Here is a 15,479-nt window from a genome sequence, read left to right as displayed (position 1 = left end):
AACACCCCCATCTAGTGGCAGAGAGTGAGAACTGCAACTTCCCCCAAACACCTGGTTCCCTGTAGGACTTGGACCCTTTGCAAAATACACAAACACAATCCACATGACTGGACTCAGAGCTTTGAGTACATTCAGCCCACTGCAAATCCCTTTGCCTTCAAGAGTTGGAGGATTCAGATGTCCTATTTAGGAAGGAATAACGATAATGATTGCAGTTATTCTTATTACTGTTTTCCAGCTAAAATTTGTCTTGTATGTTGACTAGTTTAAATACATCTCCCTTAGTTCCCATAGCCTATTGTTCAGATGCAACAATTGAGGTCAGAATACTAAGCGGTGCGTTAGGAAGTGGCAAGGCAGAACACAGACCCAGATTGGTTGGATACCGTTCAATTCCAGAGATCCTTCACCATTTTGTCCTTGTACCTCTCAGATCAGCCCAGAAGTTACTGGGCCCCTACTCAGTCCTGCATGCTTTCTATAGGAGCTGACTTGACTCCGTTATTATTCCATTTTTAGATCTTAGACTAAAAAGTAGCTATTTTCTGCAAAACAATAGACAGGATGACCTGTTTCAGGAAATCACAGTTTTGCGCTCTCATCCGCAGGAACCACAGGACTAGTGCTGACGCAGAACTGTTTCGACATGTACTCTGGAGGTAGGCACCTCTGTTAGCACTGAGGGCACAGGGTGGGCTGAGCTCCTATGGCAAAAGAGCCATCGGGTGCTGGGATGCTCAGCTCTCGTCTCCAGAGGAGATGACCAGAAAGAAGCATGGTAGGGGTGGAGGACCATCCTGCTGTCTTTGAAGCTCCTTTCTGCTGTCTTATTTAGTTGGGCTCTCCTGGCTGCTGATCCTGAGACCAGGAGTCAGGTGCAACGGTTTATTTGGGAAGAGGTGATCTCAGGAAATGCCAGCAGGAAGCGAGACGGAGAGGGAGACAGCCAGAACAGTGTGTTACCAGGCTGAATGCTGCAGGCAATTGGAACTCGGGAGCCGGTGTCAAGTACATGCCTCAGATCTCAGAGGGGCAAGGGAGCTGGGGCACACCCACCCCTAATTCCTTGGCACTTCCCACATGCCTGGCTTGCCCCAGGGCACAGAGGAGGATCTGGAGGTCAGAGAGGACCTTAAGGCAAAGAAACACTGGTGCTGGCAGTTGGAGGCCAAGCAGGTGCGCACTCAAGTGCTAAGGACAAGGACACACGGCCCAGTTTGCTAGGTAAAAGGTATTTTATTTTAAGGCCACAGGGGTGTCTCTTGGGCCCAAGGACAGGACAAGGCCTCCTAAGGCCTGGAAGGGATCGCTCTGAGGCTCCAAGCTCTCTGCGTCTTTCTGCAGACCTCTTTTCTTCTCCGTCTGCATGCACGGGCACGCTTGCTGCGCTCTGGGCACGTGACCACCCCACTGTCCTCCCCGCCCTTAGCACAGCCTGGGGACCGGACCCTGCCCTACCTGGGCTGGACATTCCCACCAGCAGCAGCTTCAGCCCCAGGCTGCCTGGCCAAGCCGTGCTGGGGGCGGGAGTCTCACCCAACAATCCTGACATCTAAAACACAGTGGAATCCGTCCCAAACTCAGTATGCCACCCACTGCCTAGCTGGCAACCTGCCTCCCTCCCTCTGGCCCGGGAGCCTCACCCAGGAGTGAAGAAGCAGCAGGGCGGCCCTTGCAGGCAGCAGACGTCTTGGTCCTGCAAGGACGGGTTTCCATTGGGACGGATGAACTGAGCTCAGCCCCCTTCTCAGAGTTCAGCTCAGCTCTGTTTCCCTCCCCTGTGCCGTGATCTCAAGGCCAGCTCTGGGCTCGGGCATCACTACGTTCCTGTGCCCACCTAAACACATGAGCCCCAGAGGGGACAAAGCCAGGCAGCAAGAAAGGGAGAAGCGCTCTTGGCTTTGCAAACAAAGGAGGGGGAGCTGAAAGGTGGGCAGTGGGAATCGGGTGCCCAGCAGTCACAGCTGTGAACGTTGGGAAGGTGATCTGCAGCACTGGGCTTGGAGACAGCAGCTGGTGCCCTGTCCTGGGCCCAGGGCTTCAGAGGGTCCCCTGGATCCCCTGATGGCCATCCTCCAGCGAGTCCCACCTCACAGGTAGGGTCTGCAGGGCCCGAGGCTGTGCCAACCGGCAGCCTGCCTCAGGGCCCATGCAGACCAAGGGCTGGCCAGGGCTTGGCAGTGGCTGGGGTGGTGGGGGGAGGACGGAGCTTGGACGGGCAGGCTGGGGGTGTCCACATGCAGGCACGCGAGGCCCCTCCTGGTGCAGGACAGAGCTGGAGAGAGGTGAGGAGACTGGGGCAGGCTGTGGGCCGAGGGCTAGAGACCGTCATGTGTCCTCTGTCCAGGACCCTGCACGTGTTCGGGGTGGCCCGGGGCCAGGTTTATGGAAAAGGTCCAGTCTCTGGAATCAAAGACTTCAGGCTGAGGCAGGTGTCATCTTGTGAACTTCAGTTTTGTCATCTGTAAAATAGAGGTAAACCACAGTGTCCGCTTCAGGAGACGGATCTAGGGGATTGGGTAGGAACTGGCACCAATCAGTGGGAGGGGCCCAGGGTGCATTCAGCCTTCTCCCTTCCCTCCCCTTCCCTCCTCCCTCCCTCCATCCACATGACTCAGAAGCAAGGAGGTCATTGGCAGAATGAAAAGGGTTAAAAAATTTATTTTTATTTTTATTGTTTTAATTTAAATTCAACTAACATATAGTGTATTGTTAGTTTCAAAGGTAGAGTTCAGTGATTCATCAGTCTTCTATGACACCCAGTGCTCATTACATCACCCAGTTACCCCATCCACCAACCCCCCCGCCCCCCCGCAACCCTCAGTTTGTTTCCTGGAGTTAAGCCTCTCTTATGGTATGTCTCCCTCTCTGATTTTGTCTTATTTTTTCTTCCCTTCCCCTATGATTCTCTGTTTTGTTTCTTAAATTCCACATATGAGTGAGATCATATGATAATTGTCTTTCTCTGATTCACTTATTTTGCTTAGCATAATACCCTCTAGTTCCATCCACATCGTTGCAAATGCAAGATTTCATTTTTTTTTGATGGCTGAGTAGTATTCCCTTGTATGTATATATACCACATCTTCTTTATTCATCTGTTGGACATCTAGGCTCTTTCCATAGTTTGGCTATTGTGGACATTGCTGCTATAAATATTGGGGTGCACGTGCCCCTTCAGGTCACTACATTTGTATCTTTGTGGTAAATACCTAGTAGTGCAATTGTTGGGTCCTAGGGTAGCTCTATTTTCAACTTTTTGAGGAACCTCCATACTGTTTTCCAGAGTGGCTGCACCAGCTTGCATTCCCACCAACAGTGTAGGTGGGTTCCCCTTTCTCCGCATCCTCGCCAACACCTGTTGTTTCTGGAGTTGTTACTTTTAGCCATTCTGACTGGTGTGAGGTGGTATCTCATTGTGGTATTGATTTGTATTTCCCTGATGCCAAGTCATGTGGAGCATTTTTTCATGTATTTGTTGGCCATTTGTATGTTGTCTTTGGAGAAATGGCTGTTCATGTCTTCTGCCCATTTCTTGATTGGATTATTTGTTCTTTGGGTGTCTAGTTTGATTAAGTTCTTTAAAGATTTTTGGATACTAGCCCTTTATCTGATGTCATTTGCAAATATCTTCTCCCATTTTGTAGGTTGTCAAAAAGGGTAAAAAATAATTTAAATTTTGTATTGCTCTATTATGAACATGGATGTAACCATGGCTGATGGGGACCCAGAAACAGAAGCATTTGAGGACAAGTTGCCCCTTCCCACAAGAGATAAAAGAAGGCAATGACCTCTTAAAGTGAGAGGATAATTAATAGAAGGCACACTTCATTTTTTTTTCCAAACATTACCGTCCATCCCAGACAAGAACAGATCTTGATATCTGGAGCTAATGGCTCCAGCTGATTTTCAGAGTTCCCTCTTTTATCTCAAGAGTTCAAGGGCCATTTCCCTAACAGCCTCTGTGGTCACTGACTACAGGCCTCTGTGTTACTGAGCTGGTTGGCAGCTGGCCTTGCTTTCAGGATTTGATTCTTCCCCTAGGCCCAAGGGATCACTGGGGAATACTAAGAACTGGCTCATCTTCATGGGTGTGGGCCTGTGGGCAGGGCAGCCGTACAGTCCTGCGCCTAGAGCAAACTCAGGTTTGGTCTGATGCTCTGCCTTCACCTGTCTTGAAATCCTTAATAATTTTTTAACAAAAGGCTCCACATTTTCATTTTTCACTGGGCTCTGAAAATTATGTCGCTGATCCTGCTGATAATTACAATTCCATTATAGTGCACTTTCTGTATGCCCAGAGTCATCGTCACATTTGCTGTCTACAAAAATGCTATGGGCAGGGCTACGAATCATCCTCGTGTGACAGATGTGGCCCCTACTTTTCCCACTAGGCCAATCTTGCCCATCCTTCCTCAACCATTCAAGAGCCCCCTGCACAAGTTACACCATATTCAGAGTACCATCTGAATTATTAGTATTTTCCTTTGAATAAACTTACTTTTTTTTAACCTAAATAAATATCTTAAAAGGAAATTATATCACTGCCCTAAGTTATGAGTTTTTATGCAGGAAAGGTGACCATAAAAATAAGGACAATGGAAACAAACCCATGTCCTTGAAGCGAGCTGGGTGCTGATGCCTCTGCCAGGCGCTGCACCTAGGCCTGCTCTCTGGTAAGTGCAGAGATTTCACAAGTGCAAGGAGGTGTTAAAGATGCAAAGGGACGTTAAGCGTCTGCCTTCAGCTCAGGTCGTGATCCTAGGGTCCTGGGATCGAGCCCCGCATTGGGCTCCCTGCTCCGCGGGAAGCCTGCTTCTCCCTCTCCCACTCCTGCTGCTTCTGTTCCCTCTCTCGCTGTGTCTCTCTGTCAAATAAATAAAATCTTTAAAAAAAAAAAAAAATGCAAAGGGAGGTTTGCTCCTTGGCATAAGCTGGAGAACTGTAGGACACTGATGTTCTCGCTCAGTGACCTCAGTTGCCTGTGGTGCGGTGGATCTCCTCTAAAGTCAGCACAGACAGGTTCTTAACCAGTGTAGAAGGAGGTGGCAGGGGGTGTGCAAAGAGCCGAGAGTTCCTGAGACATGACTGCGCTCCGTTCCTCAGGTACAGGTCCCCAAGGGCCCTTAGAACAATGTCTCTCACTCCTGGCTGCACATCAGAATCTCCTGTGGAACTTTTGAATTCCCAGTGTCCACCCCTGACCACCTGCATGAGGGCACCTTTGCTCCATGCACTTTTCTCTCCCCTGGACAAGGGCTGCAGGGAGCTTCACCCAAGGTGTCGCCTCCTGCTGGCCCCTGAGCTTCAGGTGGACCTCCGTGTCAGCCTGCCCCCGGCCACTCCTGGATCTTCAGGGCAGTAGCAGAGAATGAGAATGACCAGTGGTCATTTCCCATAAATGACCAGCACCCCGTTTTTCTTCCTCCCCCAGATGTTAACCTCTTGGTAAAATTCCTAAAAGAAATCCCAGAGGGCACGCTGGTGCTAATGGCCTCCTATGATGACCCAGGAACCAAGTAAGTGGGAACGTCCACCTGCCCAGCCAAGGGTTGAAGGGAACCAAATGCTTCCAAGTCCTAAGTGCCTTTTCCCTGCTCTCCCGTTGGCTCTGTCTTCTGGCAGCTTCTCCTGGGGAAATAACCAGACCAGTGCATGACGACATGTTCATGGAGGCTCATAACAGCCTTGGTTACAACACTGGAAAGCTGGACACACTGTCCCTGTCCAGTAAAGACCAACTAGTTACAGAAATTATGACACATGTTGACATGTGACATTATATGTACATAGAAGAGGATCTACATCAAAAATGATGTAGAAAATAATTTAAGGATATGGAAGAATGCTCACCCTTTAGTATTAAGTGAAAACAAAACATTATAAAAGCATTGGTATGATCCCCCAGTGCGTGGGGAACAAAGATACTAAGGAAATACATTAAAATGTTACAGTGATTATGTCAAGTGGGGTGAGACTGTAATTTCTAGTTCCTCTGTGATGTTCCATATTTTCCAAATAAACATGTATATTTGTAAACAGAAGCAAACTCATACTAGTGGCCGCTCGGCCCTGTTCCTTCTGAGCACAACCCTGCACAGCCCAGCTGCTGCATCTGGCGGCGGGTGGGGCAGAGGGTAGGCCAAGTGCTTGAGAACCTTGCCCCTCTCCCACCCCTCCACCTCACTGTCCTCTCTGGTCCTCTGCAGAATGAATGATGAGACCAGGAAGCTCCTCTCCAGCTTGGGCAGTTCCTATGCAAATCAGCTGGGCTTCAGAGATAGCTGGGTCTTCTTAGGGGCCAAAGACCTCAAGGATAAAAGCCCTTTTGAGCAGGTGAGTTCCTGGCGGCCTCCCCGTCCCAGTGAGGCAGGTGGGGTAAGGTGCCAGGGATGGATGGACAAGGACTAGGGTGGCTTGGGAGGGACAGTGAGGGGACCTCAGAGGTCAGGGTGGCCCAACTGGCTAATCCCCCAGCAGGAAGTAGCCTTGACCATTTTGCAAGGATCTGGGTCATATATAAATGGGTAAGTACCAGAAAGGAGAAGGAAAAGGAGAAAAGAAGGATGAGGGAAGTGAGGAATGGGAAAAGAGAAAGGAATGTAGAGATGAAGCCTGCATGATGGGTAGAGCAGGGGCGGGATGTCTGGCTTCTGGTCCCAACGGAAACCTAAGCCAAGCCTCTTCTCTCTCTCTCCACTCCCCTGCCCCGGGCCTCAGGCTCCCCACCAGAGGGGAGAGGATAAATTTGCATCAAGAGGACGACACAGGGGGCACCTGGGTGGCACCTGGCATCTGCCTTCGGCTCAGGTCATGACCCCAGGGTCTGGGATCGAGTCCCACATGGGGTTCCCTGCTCAGCAGGAGACCTGCTCCTTTTCCCACTCCCCCTGCTTGTGTTCCCTCTCTCGCTATCTCTCTCTCTCTGTCAAATAAATAGATAAAAATCTTTAAAAAAAACAAAAAAACAAAAAAACAAAACACAGGAGAGCCCACCTGAGTACATGGAAGGGGTCGGGAGTGGTCCATGACATGTGGTTCCACAGTCACTACCCAGGCCCCAAGTAGAGTCTGGAGTCTCAGGAGTGCTCAGGGGAGGAAAGGGGAGTCGATGATGGGGTGGAGCCTCCAGGGAAATGCTGCACCTTCTCTCCCTGTCCCCCATCTATGCATCCCCAGCTCAGAGCAATTCCCAAATGTGGGAGAACTAGCCAGATCTTCCCTGGCCTGATGTAGTCCATTGTCTAGTGGTGAGAATATTCAGCTCTGCCCAGATTCCAAGGCAGGCAGCTAAGAGTCGATGATTCAGACATACAGGACTACGGAGGAGAGTGAACTCCATCCTGAAGGCAGTGGGGAGCCATGGAAGGCTTAAGCGGAAAAGCAACAAGAGCAGATTGATACATAAGAAACACTAGCATTCAGCAAGCACCTGCTGCGTGCAGGCTCGGCTGAGCAAGTTACCTGCAGCGCCTTCTTTAATTCTCGCGATGAAGTAGGTACGATTCTGCTCCCACCTCACAGTCGAGGATCTGGAGCCGAGGAGAGGTTTTAACCAGCTTGTTTGGATCTGATGCGGATGTAGCTCTCATCCAGGTCTGGCGGCCTCCACACAGATTCCCGTCCTGATGCTTTTAGCACAGCCTCCCTGGCCAAGGGCAGGGAGAAGGCAGGGAGGAGGCCCAGGCAGTAATCAGACCTGAGGCACAGCAGCCTGCAGGGGAGGGGCTGTGGGAGGCAGGGGAGCGACCGCCTCAAGACGCTAGACTCCAGGTGCGGGGACCACAATGGGCTGCAAGGGTTTTTGCCTTGTCTGGAAAATGCTGGCCTGGTTTGTATGTGTGAGTCTCTAAGAGAATGAATTCAGGTGGTTAGAAATTACTTTTTTTAAATGGTGATACAAAGTAGCTTGTGCTGGAGGAGACAAGGAAGGAGCCCTCTGTTTATAGCCTCCGGGTGAAGAACACAGGCGGCAGAGTGGGGCTCCAGAACATCCCTGTGCAAGGAGGGGATGGGGAGACCCATCACCCAGAATGAACTGGAGACCACGATGTGAGCGGAACCATTAGGTCCTTTGTTCTCACACATGCGGTTCTGGGTTTTAGAGACGTAGCATCTAGAATTACTTTTATCCCTAAGGGTTAGCCCCAATTATTCCACGGGTAGATTTTGCTATTTACATTTTTTTCCTCCATAAACTAAGCCTAGGCACTTTAAACACCATCTTAACTGATTTTATTCTCTCTATATTTATTATTAATATTACACAGTGGTTCTGCCCCAGGGTTACTTTAGCCCTCTGTGCCTCAGTTTCCCCATCTGCAGAATGGGATGGTAATGGTATGCCCTTCTTAGGGCTATTGTAAGGAATAAATACATAAGGCACTTTGCACCTGGTGTAGAGCAAGTGTTCACGAATTGCCTCTCTTCATTGTTGTGCTGGTTGTTTGGGGGTGTCCTAGTAAAGGCTGATGGAGAATTTGGCAGAGGAGCTAACGTTCTGCAAGCCTGCCCTCCAATGCTTGGTACCCCACCCCCCAGGGCAGGACAGGCGAGGACTGAGCTCTGATCTCCTCTGTAAAACCTTGGGCACGTGGCCGTCCCTCTGCACCTCAGTTTCCCCACCTGTGAAAGGGGCTGGTCCTATCCCACACTGCCGCCTCCGCATGGGGCTGAAGCCAGGGCGAAGTGAGTGAAGGCAGGAGGTCTTAAAGCGCAGTGAAAACTCAGGTCTGACTCCTGAACAGCCTCCCCCATGGTCCGCGTTACTCTCTCTTTCTCTCTCTCTCCTCTCTCTCTCTAGTTCTTGAAGAACAATCCAGACACGAACAAATACGATGGCTGGCCGGAGCTGCTGGAGCTGGAGGGCTGTGTTCCCCAGAAGGTATTTTAGGGCGGCTGCAGGACCCAAGAAGCCCCTAGCTGTCCTAGCGTCAGCTGCAGCGGGGAGAAGGAAGCCAGGTGGCCTGTGGAAAGTTCCCTGGGGGGGGGAGGGGGGTCCGCGCCCTCTGCGCACCTCCCCTCTCCGGAAGCAGCGCCCTCCCAGCCAAGGTGGCCAGCCATCAGGGGTCCTTCCGGAGCCTGTCTGCTTTCGCTCGAGGCCGCGGTTGTGCCCAAGGAAGGACGGACTGCCTGCACCTGCGACACACCATTAAATTTTATTTTTGCTGATTTTGAATGAACTCTCTGACCTTCTGATGTGCCGCGTTTCTCCCTGGGATCGAACTGGCCCAGGCCGGGTTGGCTCGGGCGCAAGCTGGGACGAGTCGGTGACAGCTTCGGGCACCAGGTTAGGCTGCTGGAAGACAGGTTGATGTCCTAGGGATTTCGCCGAAGGGTGAATGAATGAATCATTGGCTCCCAGCATGAGATGTAAGACCCCTAGGAGCAGAGAGAGCCGGAGGATGGGACACGGAGCATGTTGTCTTCCTCTGCTGCTTGCACGAGAGCTGGAGGCTCCAGAGCCAGGGGGCGGGGGGCGGGCACCACGTGAGGAAGGCTGGGAGGAAGAGGCAGGCTGCTGGGCAGGCTTCAGGGAGGACGTCCTGGCCGTCTTCGTCTTCAAGTGGTTCCCCAGGAGCTGCCCCTGAGATTTATTCGGGAGGTGATTCTGGAAAACAGTGGGGGTGGGGAAGGGAAGGCAGCCAGTAAAGGCTGTGTTGTCCACTCTCCTAGGGCCGTAGGTGAGTGGAGCTCAGTTCCTGGAGGACCCCCAGGAATCGGTGTAGAATACACACATCAGAGATCTCGAGCCAGGGTGAGGGAGCTGAGCTGCTTGTGCACCCATCATTGCTGGGGGGCTGCTAGTGTCGGGGCTGATGGGAATTCCTGAGCACCTCTTGTCTGCCCTACAGAGGAAAGCGTGGCCGTCCGTGGCTGCACAGTGAGTCCTTAGCCAAGAGACGTTGATACCAGCCACTGGAGCCCATGGAGGTGGTAAGGCCCAAAGGGTATGGTATAAATACCCTGCCTGGGGTCTCTGAGAAGGGCCACGGCGGGGGGGGTGCCTAGACCAAATCCTGAGGGGGGCATGGGAGCAGACAGGACTGGTACCTGGGCTCCTGGAGCGTGGGCCAGTAAGACTGCAAAGGTCCCACAGAAGTGCAAATGCCCTGAGCCGTGGGCCAGCAGACAGGTCCTGTGCACACCGGTGAGGTGGGGCCCTGGGCATGGTCAGGGCTTCCAGTGTGCCAAGAAGGTCTGGGGTAGAGAGGAGGACAAGAGTGTGGAACCCTGCGGCCAGAGGACACGATGGGCTGGGACTTGGGCTACAGTTGCAATGGGGTTGAGATCAGTGTTCAAAGCCCGATAGGACAACTTGGAGCAGGCTGGGCTGAGGAAGTAATTCCATTACCCCATTTTTCCCAGTGCAGATCACTCTCAGGGATTAGAGGGGGAGTTTGCTGGCAGCCCCCACTAACTCCTATACAGACACTGCACTTGTGTGGTGTAGGATGCCTGGCGGCTACATAAGCAAATGAATGTGCTTCATTCCTGCGCTTTTGTTCCCAGTGGCAGGGTCCTCTGTTCACACCTGACCATCCGCGCTAAACAGGGCCGCCACTGAACCCGGTCACCCTCCCTTCCCAGGCCCTGGGACTGAATGGTGGTTTTCTGCAGGCCCTGGACCCTGATGGTGCCACTCCTTTTCTCTCGGCTGACTCACTTCTTGTTCTACTCTGTTGCAGGCAGTGTGGTGGACAGAAGGCCGAGCCTGGGTCTGAGTACTGGCTCTCCACTGGCTAGCTGGGTGAGCAGATGCCACCTCTCTGAGCCAGAGGGCTCCCCTGTGAGAAATGGGGGATTCGATCCATCTCGGGGGCGTAAGGGCAGGAAATAGGATAGAATATCCACAATGCCAAAAGTTGTCAAAGAAGAGAAAAAATATATTTATATGTATGTATGTTTGGGAAAACATCTGGCCAGATACCCACCCTGGGAATGAAGAAGGGGGCAGGAAATTTCCATTACTACCATAAACACCTTTGTATGTTTGGGATCTTTCTTTACAACAAGCAAGAATACCTTATAAAATTAAAAGAACCAATAAGGACTTCTAAAGTGAGTTCAGGGCCAGAAGTAGGGCTAGGCAGAGCTCTGGGCAGTGGCCGCTATTTTAAAAGGACATGGGGTGGCCTGCTGGTTGTAAGAGAAGACTCGTACTTTTCCAGAAGCTGTCTTGCATAGCACTTTAAAGAAGATTGAGAAAATGTCAACAGGATGAATCAGAGAATTGGGGAAAGGGTCTCCTGGAGTAGGGGAGCACAGCGGAATGGCTGGTGCCCACCCAGGCCCCCTCACCCAGTTTCTGCCTCTAGGAGTGCGTCTATGAGCCTCTTTGGAGAACTGCCCTCGGGCTACTCGTTCTTAGCTCCCAGAGGCAGAAAAGAGAGGCCAGGAGGTGCCAGAGTAGAGTAGAGCTGCTAACTGCCCGGCTGGAGTGTGCAAGCCCAGCTCCCTGTCCTGGGGCTGGACAACCAGGAGCTACAATCTACACTCCATGGTTCCCGTGGGATCAAGCTGGGAGCGGACCTGAAAGTGTCCCTTTGCTTGGTTGTGTCCCCTTCCCTATCCTCCCCTACCACTCCCCTACCTGCATCCTTAATCACCTGCATGAGAACACTCACCCCCAAGTCGGCTTCTTGGGGAATCCATCCTAGAGGCAGCGACCATGGCCAGCCAGATGGAACTGAGCCTGGGCGAGGAGACAAGACCACCTGATATGCAGGAATTGTCATAAAGAGAGTTCCCGGTGAGGAGAGGTTCAGAGTGAGGAAGCCGCATTGCCGCTGCCACACGGGACCTGTGGAAGCCACCTGCTGTGCATGCTGGAGAACACGAAGTGGGTCACGCCCCCTCCCCTCCTCAACCAGGGGCAGGCCTCAGTTGGCACATCCTCCACCTGATGGCAGGGAGCCCAAATGACCATCAGTGGTACCACCAAAACCTACCAAGGAGATGGCATTCTAGAGCCAGCCCCTTCTAGGTCCTCCCCTCCGCCCCCGCAGGGTGGGCATCACAAAGTGGCAAATACCCATCAGATGCTCAACACCATTTCCAGGGCACTGTGGCCACTACAGAGCCCCCCCCCCCCCCCGCCGACCCCCACCAGCTCAGAATTAGACAAGACAGTCCAAGAAAATGGCTGTAGAGAGTTGGGTCTACAGCCCCCTTATGAGACTCTTTCCTAGTCAGTCATTACCTGCTACACAAGAACTGGGTAGGCACTGGGGACACCATAGTGAAGAAAACCAGACGCAGTCCCTGCTCATAGTCCAGGGGGATGAAGATCAAGAGGCAGTAGGACTTGATAAAGGCTATGTTTGGGGGCGGGGGGCAGGAACTGCAGGATCAAGGGAGGCATCCTGGAGGAAGCAGCATCTACACTGAGCCTGCGGGAGGCACAGGAGTTCACCAGGCAAAGGGGATCCCGGAGGCCAGGCCAGGGAGCAGCATGGACCAGGCCTGCAAGCTGGAGAGGCCTGGAAGGGGCAGAGGTGGGTAACAAGGGCTGAGCGGGCAGGGGTGACAGGCTTAAGGGTCCTGTGGGCTGGGTGCAGGGGCTTGGACTTTGTCCAGGGGCTGTGGGGACACATGGAGAGATTGAAGTTGGGGAATGAGCCAATCAGGTTTGTAGTTTTTGAAAATTCCTCCCGGCTGCTATATGGAGAAGGGAGTGGAGAAAGGGAGACCAGGGGAGTAGGCTGCTGCCTCAGCCAGAGCGGTGCCCTGGGGATGGAAGAAAGAGGACCAGTCCCAGGGATATTCAGGAAGTAAACCGGACAAGACTTGAGGACGGATTTTTCTCACCATCGGGGTGGACAAGCCTTCAGGAGTCTCTGCAATCTACTCATGGGCCTCAGAATTTGGGACTCCTATTTCCCTATCCTCTCCGCATCAGCCCACCACTCCTCTTTCCGGAGACTGAGGATGGGGAGGCAAAAAGGGGGGGGGGGTGCCTCTGTTCGCGCAGCCCCTGTGGGGCTTTCCAGCAACTGTAATTCTGGTCCTCACCAGTAGGTGGCAGCCCAAGATAGAAAGGGAAAGGTAGCAAGGTTACCCCTGCCCACCCAGTTTGGGGAAGGGTGCTTGCTGTGCTTAATGGACAGGATGCCTGGGACTTACAAATGGGCGATGGATTTACTATCACATTATTAACAGCATCACAACATCAGCACCTGACTTCTAGGGGGAATTGTGGTTATATGCTCTGTGCAGGGGTTTATATGCATTTCATCCTCAGCTCCATGTGGTGGCCCATTGTTGTCTCCTTTTACACGGGAGGAGAATGAGGCTCAGAGAGGCCAAGAGACTTGTCCAAAGTCACACAGCTAAGAAGCCGCAGATTAAGGGTTGGAATCCCAGCCGATCTACATCACTACAGGAAACACCCTTCAGAAATACTTGCCCTGAAACCACTCAGGGGTGAACAATGTTTTCTCCCTCCTCCTCCTCTTCCCCTTCCTCTCCCACATCCACTCCTCCTCCTCCTCTTCCTCCTCCTCAATGCCTCTGGAGACATTTGAAAATTGCTCAGAACCTCTGAGTCAACATTCTCAAAACCTTCCCCCATTTTGTAAGCCTTGCTTCCCTCTACAAGATTGTGGGTCAAGAAGGAGCAGGTGTTTATGTCCATTTCACAGATGGAGAAAGAGAGGCTACAAGCTGTGCCCAGGCCACACAGTGAGACAAGGCAAAGCTGGATCTTGACCCCACCCGACCAACTGTCTTTTCATAAATCCTCTGTGTCTGCATCCCAAGCACCTCCTTGGTGGCAGGCCCTGTGCTGGGCTCTGGAGCCACCACCCCCATTCCTGCCTACGGCATGGGGTCCAATTCTTGCATTGCAGACCCACATCCTGCCGGGAGCTGGGCTTCGGACCTTCAGCCAATCGAGGGCTCCAGTCAACTAGGCTTTTAGTGAAGCTCATAAGTCATATTTCAGCAGGACTCCAAGCAGATGGGGAAAAATTAATAAACGGGTAAAATTCCTTTTCTCTCCTCCCATCCCACCAAGAGCCAAGCTGGTGGATAATTATGGGATGGCTGCCAAAGGAGTTTGATCTTCAGGGTTGACGTATGGCATTTTTACTGCTCTGGCTGACAGCCAACTTAGTCACTGCCCTTTACAATTTTGTGGATGCTCTCCTTACTGCAGGAAATCAGAAGCTGTACCCCAGCCATGACTGAAACAGGGAGAAAGGGAATGGGGGGGGCGGCGCTGAGGCAGGGGCTGGACCCAGGAGAAGGAGCAAAGGAAGAAGCCACATTTTTGCTTGCCTGGAGGAGACGGGACTAATATTTGCCATGCAGGGAGCTCTTGCAATGAGCTAGGGCTGTGTTAGACACTCTACATACTTAGACTATTTCATTTCATCCCCCATCATGTACTCACCCACTCCACCAATATTTGTTGTGTGACTGCAATGTGCCAAGCTCTATTTTACACCAAGGGGCTACACTGATGAACAAGACAGACCAGGTCCCAGCCTTTGTGGAGCTGCCATTCAGGTGCAGGAGCTGAACAATAAACACAGACATAACATCATTCCAGTTGCTGATAAATGCTATGAAAAGAATAGCCCAGGAGGCTGGTTTGCATAGAGTCAGGGCAGGCTTCTCTGAGGAGGTGATAATGCAGCCTGATGGATAAAAAGGAAAGACTCATGCAAGATTAAAAAATGGAGTTGAGGGAGAGAGATGGGAAACATTCCAGGCAGAGAGAACAGCAAGTGCAAAGGCCCTGGGGTGAGGAGGAAGGGGGTATGAAAGAATTGTCAGAGAAGGGAATGAGAAGTGAGATCTGAGAGGCAAGCAAGACTTGATGGAACAGAACTTTGGACCATGGGGAATTTCATGCTGCGGGCAAAGCTGGATCTAGAATACCTCATCCTGACCCTTCACTACCAACTGCCATTTCATAAATCATCTGTGTCAGAAATCATCACCACCTCCTAGCCAGGCAGTGTGCTAGAGGAAAGGGAGGGCTGCAAGATTCCCCCTGCCCAGCCATCTCTTAAGAAAGGGTGTTCTGCTTAGTCAGACCAGTTACTGGGGACTTGCCAGTGGGCAGTGGTTTCATCCTGAGTAGCCTTGACCGCATTTTAACTACAGCCCCTAACTTCTCTGGAGAATTGCTGTTGTCCAAATCCTCTGCTCAGAGCTTTACTCAAGTCACCTCATTTCACCCTCAGGCCCCATGGGGTCGGGGGCCACTGTTTCCCCCCTTTGGTCCAGTGGGGGAGTATAAAACGGAATGACATCATCTGATTTAGGCTCTAACAGAACAGTGGCCCCAGCAGTACGCACCTACCTCTTTCAGCCGCAGAGCAACCCTGTGCCGTGTGATTATAGCAACACACACGCGCAGATGAAGAACCTGAGGCTCCCAGAGGTCGGATCATGCCCTACCCCCGGGTCACACAACTGTGAGGAAAGAGCTGGGATTCAAGCCCAGGCTGGTTTCGGCCTTAACCTCG

At 52.1% G+C, this 15,479-nt stretch overlaps 1 protein-coding gene and 1 long non-coding RNA gene across 3 annotated transcripts in view; one reads left to right on the top strand and one right to left on the bottom strand.

Moving 5' to 3' along the window:
- The window catches only part of FAM3D (FAM3 metabolism regulating signaling molecule D), a 25,385-nt gene extending 16,236 nt beyond the window's left edge, over positions 1-9,149 (top strand). The window contains exons 5-8 of the mRNA XM_032411631.1: positions 609-659; positions 5,435-5,519; positions 6,210-6,336; positions 8,804-9,149. Of these exons, the coding sequence (XP_032267522.1) occupies positions 609-659; positions 5,435-5,519; positions 6,210-6,336; positions 8,804-8,893 (353 nt within the window). The 3' untranslated portion in view covers positions 8,894-9,149. The remainder of the gene's footprint in view (positions 1-608; positions 660-5,434; positions 5,520-6,209; positions 6,337-8,803) is intronic.
- LOC116636680 lies at positions 9,148-15,479 on the bottom strand. Of its 2 annotated transcripts, XR_004300381.1 has the most exons (5): positions 15,314-15,479; positions 14,396-14,520; positions 11,628-11,803; positions 10,054-10,200; positions 9,148-9,610 (listed from the first exon to the last, which is right to left on the bottom strand). It is a non-coding gene; the product is annotated as an uncharacterized LOC116636680 (long non-coding RNA). The 2 variants fall into 2 exon arrangements; XR_004300382.1 differs by lacking the exon at positions 10,054-10,200.

The sequence above is a fragment of the Phoca vitulina genome, unplaced genomic scaffold (genome assembly GCF_004348235.1).
Source record: "Phoca vitulina isolate PV1807 unplaced genomic scaffold, GSC_HSeal_1.0 scaffold13, whole genome shotgun sequence".
Lineage (NCBI taxonomy): Eukaryota > Metazoa > Chordata > Mammalia > Carnivora > Phocidae > Phoca > Phoca vitulina.
Note: the sequence above shows the minus strand (reverse complement) of the source record. Positions and strands in the feature narration are given on the sequence as shown.